At 33.7% G+C, this 10,380-nt stretch overlaps 2 protein-coding genes across 5 annotated transcripts; one reads left to right on the plus strand and one right to left on the minus strand.

Moving 5' to 3' along the window:
- Nucleotides 1–4,453: 4,453 nt before the first annotated feature.
- Nucleotides 4,454–5,840, minus strand: LOC102613712 (GEM-like protein 2). Of its 2 annotated transcripts, none has more exons than XM_006491369.4 (4): nucleotides 5,617–5,840; nucleotides 5,397–5,498; nucleotides 4,929–5,203; nucleotides 4,454–4,855 (listed from the first exon to the last, which is right to left on the minus strand). In XM_006491369.4, the coding sequence occupies exons 1-4, from the start codon at nucleotides 5,684–5,686 to the stop codon at nucleotides 4,652–4,654; spliced, it is 651 nt and encodes a 216-aa protein (XP_006491432.1). In that variant the 5' UTR covers nucleotides 5,687–5,840; the 3' UTR covers nucleotides 4,454–4,651. The 2 variants fall into 2 exon arrangements, with proteins under 2 accessions (XP_006491432.1, XP_006491431.1); XM_006491368.4 differs by having other exon boundaries at nucleotides 5,611–5,840.
- A 146-nt stretch (nucleotides 5,841–5,986) lies between these two features.
- LOC102613034 (hypothetical protein) lies at nucleotides 5,987–9,963 on the plus strand. 3 transcript variants are annotated; one of them, XM_006491367.4, is made up of 2 exons: nucleotides 5,987–6,133; nucleotides 7,794–9,963. In XM_006491367.4, exon 2 carries the CDS (start codon nucleotides 7,885–7,887, stop codon nucleotides 9,652–9,654), a length of 1,770 nt encoding a protein of 589 aa, XP_006491430.2. In that variant the 5' UTR covers nucleotides 5,987–6,133; nucleotides 7,794–7,884; the 3' UTR covers nucleotides 9,655–9,963. The 3 variants fall into 3 exon arrangements, with proteins under 3 accessions (XP_006491430.2, XP_006491428.2, XP_006491429.2); XM_006491365.4 differs by lacking the exon at nucleotides 5,987–6,133 and adding an exon at nucleotides 6,823–7,269; XM_006491366.4 differs by lacking the exon at nucleotides 5,987–6,133 and adding an exon at nucleotides 6,823–7,250.
- The last annotated feature ends 417 nt before the right edge of the window (nucleotides 9,964–10,380 follow it).

Consider the following 10,380-nt stretch of genomic DNA (forward strand, 5'->3'; position numbering starts at 1 on the left):
TCCAAACATTCTATCATATTGATGTAAGGAACAATGATTTGCATTTTTCAATTTCGAATGGGTGTGTGCTGGGCCTGCTGGCTTCACTTTTCTGCCATTTGTTAACAAATGGTGAATCATAGGGATATTCAACCTCTTCAATCCTGAACATAGGTTTGACACTCTTCTTGCTAAAATAATAAAATCCAGCCTTTATATGAAACTTCACTTTTCTGCCATTTGTTAACAAATGGTGAATCATAGGGATATTCAATCTCTTCAATCATGAACACATGTTTGACACTCTTCTTGCTAAAATAAAAAAATCCAGCCTTTATATGAAACTTCTAGTCATTCAATGCCCCATATACTGTTTAGATGGAAAATTGTATTTTGTGCTGAAAATAGTTTGTTATGTGTACTTCAATAATTGAGAAAAACATGTCCTCCTGCTTATCATTTTTGCATTGGTAAATAGTATGATTCTGAAATGTGAAAACTGTTAGAGCTAACATTAACCAGCATTTGAACTGCAGTATTCTTGTGCTTGATTTATTAGATCAAGGCATACAGAAACTAACACAAGATTTGGATCGTGTTCTTCTTATTTATTTTGTCAGAGTGCACATCAATTTAGTAAGAGCTTGAAGCTAGCTGAGAGAGGCAGGGCATTGTTAACCTCATCTGGGACTGGTTGATGAAAAGAATTTTGACGATCTGAAGCTAGAAATCTTCATTCTGCTACTATGCTGCTCAAAACTACAAAGCAGCTGTGATTTGGACAAAACCATACACAAGACTAAGTTTTTCATGTTTCTTTAAACAGAGACCATCTTATGTATTTAAATCCACTGATTACTGAAACTGAATCGAAATCCAATTCATATTTTTACAGATCGGATGCAAATAAGACTCGATCCATATGTAATCCATCGTTTGCCGGATTGATTTGTAGATGCAATTTTTTTTTTCATCCAATCTACACAGTAATTATATAAACAAATATCTCATTCATATTTTGTTTTTTAAATTAAATTTTCTAATGTAAAATTAACTTTACTACCAGTTAAAATCAAAATTGAACAAGATATCAATTAATATTAAGCTACGATAATACATTCAAAATTTCCAATTATAACACACCGATATACAAATTTTTATTTGTTTTGATCAATACATCAAATGTAACTAAAATTATCAATTTCAAAGTTCAAACTTCAGAGTTTCGGTGTAACAGCAAAAAATTATGAAACTCGAGAAGCTTCAAAAGAAAGTAAGCAATTAAATTTAATTACTTTAAGTGGTGAAGTGAAATAGTTATGCCTTGTGCGTGCCGTCGGGGATAGCTTCGGTGTTATATGCCAAAATGTTTTGTTTAGCTTATGTTTTTTGTTTTGCTTTTTATTTCTTAATGTTTACGAACCTATATTTACTTATTTATTTATTTGTTTTTAAATTGTTATCGAATAAGATATAATATTGTGTTAATTTAGCTATATCTAAATTTTACATTTTTTTTACAACTCACTACCATTGCTATATTCATGAGTTTTATTTTTTTAATTCAATATATACTATTTCTCCCGATTTCACGAATTTTTCTGGATTTACAGACTTAAATCCTTTTCCAATTCATCTAATACGCAATTTTACATTTTCACTCCAATCCGATCATCACGGACCATTTTTTCACTGATAGGAATTTTGCGGATGGGCTACTTTGACCACCTCTAATTGGATTCTGAACACCCCTAGCTGCTGGTTTACAAGTGGTAATCTAAGGTTATTTCAAGCTACAAGACCCAATTTCAACGGACTTACTTAAACGATTGCTTTTATACAACACATTTTTTCCCCTATTCTGAAACTATTGTTTTTTAGTTTGCACTTGTTAATGAATATTGAATAACATGCCATATAATTTTTATTATTACACAATTTATCAGGCACCATCATCATTATTGTCATATTTATAATTTTATGCATAATAATAATAATAATAATAATAATATAATACTAGCAGTAATTATTATTATTATTTCTTGAATGACGTGGCCTACTATTTCAACTACATGCATAAAAATTAAATTAACTCTTACTTCAAATCTCAGGATTAGGGAATTTTCCCCTTTTTTCCCCCACCAATTACTTTTCCCCAATTTTCCATTTCCGCCAAACACCTCAACCCAGACTTGCACGCTTCCACCAAATTGTTTTGAACCATTACTTGCATCCACTTGGCGTTTGTTTCAATACATGTCTTCGTAACTCACGTGGCAACCATTAAATGGCTACTTTTGTCAACTTCTTTTTCACCTCTATGTTACCGGGCCCTTACCTTCTTCTCCGGTTAAATGCAATCCACTCAGTGTCACTTCTTCAGCCGTGGGATTATATCCAATGGCTGATTCACTATAGGACAAGCGACTGGGGTACCAAACCCCTGACACAAATTAGGTATGCTCTTTTTTTAAGCGTAAATTACCTCACCAAATCTCAATAGGGCCACAACAGTCCACTGTTAGAGTAAAAGCCTGATGGCTGTATTTAAAGAATTTGAAAACCAATTCTTTGATTGACGTTTTGCTTACGTTATCACTTGTAGATTTTTCATATATTTATACAATTTGCAATTATGTGACCGTGATTGGGCCCATTTTCTGTCTCAATGATCTCACAACCGTGTTTGTGATAATAAATGAGTTTGTTTGGACCTTTTTTTTTTTTTTAAGGAAAAACGATACGTATGAAATATTTTTTTTTTATTATTTATATCACATCAGGTATTACTATTTACACTTAAATACATCAAATATTATTATTTATAGTCAAATTCTACAATCAAATTATACAATTGGAACCTCTAGATTACATATATATTGTCTCATTAAAGCACTGTAAAAATTCATAAACTCTCTCTAATATTCGAGAAGAGGAGTGTCTACTCTAATCACATTTTATTAGAGAGAGATTGACTCAATTCTTAAACTCTTTGTAATATTCGAGGAGAGTTGTATGTACTCCACTTATATTTCATTATAAAGGAGATTCATTGTGAGTGAAAGGGTTCTCTCACTAGACCAAAAACCCATTGGTTAGAATGAAAAGAAATTAAAGTATCGTTTGATGTTATTTGGTTGTATTTAAACCTCAGTTGGGTGAAATAATATTTTGATCTCTCAAATTTAAAATGAAGACAATTTTTTTTTTAAATGAAGATTCAATGGCCCTTTAAAAATTATTAGTTCAAATTTGATGCAATTTCCACGTAATAAACTAAGAATGTCGTATATGATACGATCAGATCAACCACCCTTATCCTCCTATTTCCTTATTTCTATAGTTGCTAAGACCATGTCAAAAAGATTCATCTAGTTTTATTTTTTTAAATGCTTAATTTATATACTTTTGTGGTAAATTAGAAGAGTGAAAAAGTAAGGCCAAAAAACTTTTCAAATAAAAATATATTTATATTATTTTAATTAAATTCTTCAATCACTAAATTTAACTATCCTCCATTTTTTCAATAATGGAATGATAATATTTTTCTCTCTTTAATAAAAATAATAGTATAATATTATTTAAAAAGAGAGAAAAATCACTCTTTAATAATAAAGTGAGAGAAAGATAATATCATTTAAAGATTTTTTTATTTTTTATTTTTTACTGATGTGGCACTTTAAATGAAAAGTGAAATATCATTTAAAGAGCCTTTTTGGTGATACTAACATTTTTATGTGTTCATAAAATGGTTTCAATATACTTTTATTCCCATTCATGATTTTTAAGTCAGATTGTGTCCATGCACCAACAAATAGTAAATTTAGAGAAGAGCAGGCCTTTTGACACCCTTCAAAATTCCTCATCAAATCGAATGTTATGATTTATATTTATATAAAATTTTAAGCTAAAAAATATATATTTTTGAGAAACTTTTAAGAGATTAAGATTATGGAGATAAAAGCTATATAATGAGAAGAAAATTATTTAAGATTTTAAAACTTTTATGAATTTTATAAATAAAAACTTAAAAGTAAATATTATTTTTAGAGTAAAATTATATACTATATAATAAATCAAAATATTCTTTTAATGGTAGATTTTAATATATAATTAGTGTTTTATAAATCAAATTGGGGATATTTTAGAAAATAAGAATTACTCTTTGGAGAAGCACGTGAACACAAAGATTTAAAAGCATTTGTCCAATTTCACAGCCTGCAATGGTTGAAAAGCGAACCTCGGGAAGCCCAAGTACTCGTTGTCAAGATTGTAATGGATGATAAACATGTAACATGTGTTAACAGTTTATTGCTTATTCTTTTAAGAAAAGAAAGGGCAGCAGTGCGGATGAAGAGTTTATTTATTTATTCTTTTTATTTTTTATTTTTTGAATACATGCTTGTGAAGCCTGAAGGAATCAAATATGGACAAATAATACTCGGCTTCCTAGCAATTCAATGTACAGCGTCAATAAAAAATAAATGTAGATTCAGCACCTGTGTCATTGCTCCTAATTAACCATATCAATACAAATGAAAATTCTCTTAACAAATTGCCAGTCAAAATTTATGCAGATAAGTTATTATACATACATATGTAAATTATTATTATTATTGCGAGAGGCTTGGATAGAAAAGATCAGTAGAGGAGAGGCAGCGCCCTTAAACAGTTAAACTGGTACGAGTCCTCCAGAAGTGTCGGGAAAACGGCGCAAGGCCTCAGTTAAAGTCTTGAGCGCCTTGTCATAGGATATAAACCCCATGAACCAAAATTCATAACCATCCCTGGTGACGACATGGATGTACTTTTCTGAAGGGTTCCATCTATTTGCAGAAGGATTTACTGTTCTCAGCTGATCAAGATCCACCACCACCTGCATGCATATAGAGTTGACATGAACGCACACAGTTCGATATCCAGATTCAATAGTTATAATCAGGTGATACCTTGAAATACACCCACTCCTGCTGCCCCGAGGAAGAATAATGAGAGAGGGGATAGTCACTGCAGAAGGCCATTCTTTGAGTTGATATATAAAGTGTCCCAATCACGGGTCCATTGGAAGTTGATATATAGCAAGCGTAAGCCTTTAGGAGCTTCTCTCCGGCCAGTTTATGAAATTCTTGTTGGAATACCTTCTCATACCCTCCTTCTGTAAACACTTTTGTCCCTTGAGCAATCTTTGCCATTGCTGCATCACTAAGCCTAGGACTGATCCTCACTACATATCGTACATACGTCAAAGTTCAAACATAAAAAAAAAAAAAAATTATATGCTGCAAATCCAAATTAAGCTGAATCACTCAATCAAAGATAGCTCAAAACCAATAAAATCATTCAATCAAAGAGCAAATATATATATACAGCTCAATACCAAAAAAAAAAAAAAGAAAACAAGAAAAAAAGGGGCTCACGGTGATGCCAGACGTTGTCAGCAAGGCACTCTGCTTTTCTGGTGGCATCTTCAAATCTTTTTCCACATCGGTTCAACATTTCACATATTTCACCCCATGACCCTGAAACAAAACAAACACTCACTTTATTTGTTACATAAAACAATATGATCATCATCTCTAGCTAGCTAGCATATTAAAAACCAAGATGAGTTAAATTTGAAAAATTCAAAACCCCCACTGTTGCCAGATGCAGGAAGAGGAGTAAGTCGAAGATAAGGGTTGTTGTTGTTATAGTTATCGGAACTCATGATGAAGGTGATCTTGATTTCCAAAGAAGAGTCTAGGTGGGGTGGGTCAATCGGCTTGCTGCTGAGTATATATATTTTGGGTTGCTTTTTACTTTTTTGTTCGTATTGATAATATTCTCCATCGATCAGTAACTAGTGGTTTTGGTAAAACGTCGGTTCTAGGAATCTAAAGTAAAGATATGTGTCCACTGTATGACGATGATGACGGTGATAGGCATAGGCTAACGATAAGCTAAATAATGGAATGGAATGGAATCTCAGGTGCTGCTACTGTTTGTCATTGTGGCATATTTACTTATAATAGCAAGAAGCATTTGCAAGAGGAAGCTCCTTCATTCTTCTTCCTTTTTTCTTTCTTTTTTGGCTAAACGCGATGCGTCGGGAAAATATGACAAATCGGGAATACCAACAATCAACCACACAAATCCGGCTTGCACGACTTGTCAGGTAAAATTTAATTTGTGGTCACTGATGTTAATATATGAACCATTATTCAATATTCGGCTGATATCAACTATTGTTCAAGAGGAATGAACCACATAAGCTCGAATTACGTATTGGTTTTTCTCTTAAAGTTATGCTGAGCTAATATTAATAGCCAGGTATACACAATTTAATGTCCATCGTAATAAACAGGACCTTATATAACAAAATGGTCTAGTTTTATGCAAGTTTTAGATTGAAACTATATAAACACTAATTATATTCTCTCTCTTTGCTTGAGGAGTATTTAAATGGTAAAATAATACTTATTTAATTATTGATATTATTTTAATTGATTTATTATAAGGAACGCGAATTATCTACCTAATGTGATAATAGAATTGATATTACTATCATGAGGTTATTAGTCATCAGATTAGGATGATCAAATCATTATTATGTAATTATATAAAAAAAATTGAGAAATTATTAATTTTCTCAAGTTAGTTAAAAATATATATATATTGACGCACAAAAAGAAAAGGTTTTAAATGAATTAAAAGAAAAAAAAGTTTTAAAAGCAAAACCCGCGCTTAAGCTGTTGCTGATCACGCCAATCAAGATTTAAATAGTTTTTTAAAGTAACAAAACCATATTTAATTGGTAATTAAGGGAGTGCCTGTCTGTTACTTGAGAAAAAAACTGTTGCTCCAGACTTTTGACGTCGATTCACTTCGGTCACTCACGGAAAGCTCACTGTACAAAATACCCACGAAGTGGCGAGAAGCAAAAGTACAAAATCAAAATTGAATTGCATTAAAAATAAAAGTTAAAAAAAAAAGAAATAGAGAAAAAATGGCATAGCCAAGATGGGAAAAAAAAAGGAAAAATGAGAGTGAAAAGGCAAAAAAGAACTAAAGTTATGGCGTTGTTGCCATTCTCGAGAGCTACACGTACAATACAAAGGTGAAAAAAAAAAATCCAAATCTGTTGCTTCACTTTACTATTTTAAGGGATCAGCCTCGTCATCTCTCGATCAGTTTTTCCCAACTGCAGCCTCGTATTTTATGCTTATTATTCTGCTTCTCAATTCCCCAGTCTCCAGATTGCCAGATTATTTACTTTAGTAGAAAGGGATTTGGTGAGCTCCGAAGTTAACGGTAAACTGTAGCTAGCGTTTTGAATTTTATCCGTAGGTTGAAGAGTAAAAAATTCTATTGAATTTATGAATTGCATTATTTTGATACTAAATTTGAGATTTTTATGTACAGCATTCTCTGTGTTTTGGATTATTTTGGGATCATTGGGTGGTATGGTTGTCAAATTGGGGGGAAATGCATATTTCAATGCTTTACTCCCTATTTTGTTTTAGGCACTGACTGTCTTTCCGCTGCCATATTTGCTGAGGTGGCTGTTTCTGCTCTCGTTTTAACCGTTAGAAATTTGCTTATGCATGCGAATTTTTTACTTCACCGAGATGTTTGAGGTTATATGCCTTACAATCTTGAAAGTTTGAGGTTGTTGATTACAGTTGTTAGATGATGTAGTTTAATTTACAGAAATTGAAATTTGAGGGAGTTGAGATTAAAAATTCCTCTGGTAGTCATATATTAGGACCTCAAATTTTAGAAATTGTTATATAATTCTTATTGATTTTGATGGCTGAAATCCGTCCTCTTTTCAGGGACCTTTCTTCTGGCGGCAAAGCTTTAAATTCACGATTTGTACATTTTTCCACGACTGGATTATAGACTTCACAATCCTTTTCCTTCTCAATGGGCATCCTGAAGATTGGCTTGCGAGGAGTTGGTGGCTTTTGCAATCAAATTTCTGATTTCAATGGTAAAGACATGAAGATGAAAAAGAGCACAATCCACGGGATAGACTATGAAGATCAATTTGATGATAATGAGCTTGCAGAAATGGGCTGTGAGCTTGGCATGGTGGAAGGCCAGCTTTGCAATATACCGTATGAACTTTATGATCTGCCAAATTTGAGGGAAATATTATCTTTGGAGACATGGAATTCATTTTTAACAGAGGAAGATAGGTTCTCTCTCTCGGCTTACCTTCCTGATATGGACCAGCAGACTTTCTGGTTGACCATGAAGGAGCTCCTTGGTGGTAGTGACTTGTATTTTGGCAATCCCTTAGATACATTTTTCAACAGATTGAAAGCTGGATTCTATCCTCCAAAAGTGACTTCCCTCAGAGAATGTTTGCAATTTATGCAGAGAAGAAAGTATTATCATTTATTAAGATCCTATCAAGACAATATGGCAGAGATGTTCAAAGAGATGAGCAGGCTATGGAACCAGTGTGATAGAAGTATTAGCAATCAAGAGAGAGTTCATATGTGGAGAACAAGGAGAAAACACAAGGGCAACAATTTGCTTGATCTGAATACAATCCCTGAGGATGGTGATTTCTTATGTGAGGAAACTAACTCAGATGCAGCTCTGCATCATTTCTCAAAGAAAATAAACTCACTGGCTAGTAAAAAATCAGACAATATATTTTCTTCTCTGTCTGCCAATAGAATGAAATTTATAACTTCAAACTGCAATGCAAAGGGCCCTCTGAAGTTAAAGGAATCTTTGTACGGTTCAGTTCAAAACCCCTATCCGAAAATAACTGCCAGTGACATCTTGGAGAGATCCCGAACTCAACCAAAGGGTCTGCTGAAAGTAGTACCGAAGGTTCCTTTCCGGCTAGATAATACGAAAGTGGTACAGAGACAACCACAACTGACCTCACTGGCTAGTGGAAAAGGTTTAGTAGATTCTAAAATCCCTTCTTTGCCGGCACCTGTCTACTTCAGGGATACAGTTGGTCTACATGAATACCCTCTCCTACAGCAGAAAGTTGGTGATGTTGACGTGCATACAACTTTGGAGGAGCCTCAATGTGTGATGAATCAGCAGGAAAGAGCCATAAAAACCGGTAGATATTCAGAGAGTTCCACTTCGACAAAAAAGACGAAGAGGGAAATGAATCCGTCATTGGATGACGTTGATGATTTAGGAGTCCAGAAACTGTCTAGAAGCAATGCAGGAAGGGCTTCTAATGTTGAATACGAGTCATTAATGGATACCACAAGTGAAAAGAGATACCGGTTTGGAGGTAAAAATTATTGGCAGAACTTGGGTCTTGGAAGTAAAGGAATTTCTGAGAGTTCCTTAATACAATTTCCCTTCAGAATTCAGTGCTATGGAGGAGAGTGGCAGATAAAACCCATGCAAGAGCAGCTTGTTGCAAATCATCCAAGAATTCCGGATATGGTCTCGAACAATTCAAATCTAGTTGTTGGTAAACATGAAACATATGTGGCATCTCCTTCAGATCAAATGAAGGCCCACAGTGATGCCTGTGTCAAAATCTCAGAGAAGCTTACTGGTAAACCCAGTATCTCAGAGGAGTCTAAAGCTGAGCTTACACTTCCTTTGACATACAAGAGAAGGAAGGCTCAAGTAAAGCACAACTCAATTCAGTTTGGCAAGCCAATAACAACAGGACTTGACTTGAACTCTGCAACCTCAAAGTAGTCAAACGCATGATAGAGGGATTGTGCAAGCTGTGAAGTTTAAGGTCACGGGGGGAAAAAGACACACTCTTGAAAAAGGAATTTTAAGCTACACCTTACAGCATTAAAGTAGGTACTTCTTGCTAATATCAAACTTCGCCATCTATGGTTCATAAAATCGCTTATGCTTTGCATCCTTTTTTGTAAATACGCCACTGTATATTGGTTAAAAATAGCCATTTTTGGCGCAATCCTGTTGTTGAACAAAATATTATTAGCTGCCTTGCGGTGTCAGAATATATTGCATACTAGAAAGATAGTTATTGAAATATTCTCTTCTACATCTGCTATTTTAGACCATCGCATTGGAGATGTCTGACTCTGATGCAATATGGTGGTTAAATTTACCGTTTGTAGACTGTGTTTTTTAACATTGATAGACAAGTGAACTGACTTTCCAAAACATTTGCTAGTGATATCAATTAGTTTTTTAATTTGTAATGAGGCCTAATAGTTTGTGCTTCACTATGGATTCATCCCCATCATATCATTTAGTTGGCTGAACCGGTGCATGAGAAATAAAGAAATTTCTTTCACCTGGTTTATGTAGGTCACGTGCTGTTTAAGTTCTGTTGAAAGTCATGAGACATGTCTCATGTGCTTTCCTTGTATGCCAGTCTCTTTGCAGCATTTTTTTCATTATAGTCAAAGTAAAATTTCATTCTTTGCACTGGATGGTCAATTGAGA

The sequence above is a fragment of the Citrus sinensis genome, chromosome 3 (genome assembly GCF_022201045.2).
Source record: "Citrus sinensis cultivar Valencia sweet orange chromosome 3, DVS_A1.0, whole genome shotgun sequence".
Lineage (NCBI taxonomy): Eukaryota > Viridiplantae > Streptophyta > Magnoliopsida > Sapindales > Rutaceae > Citrus > Citrus sinensis.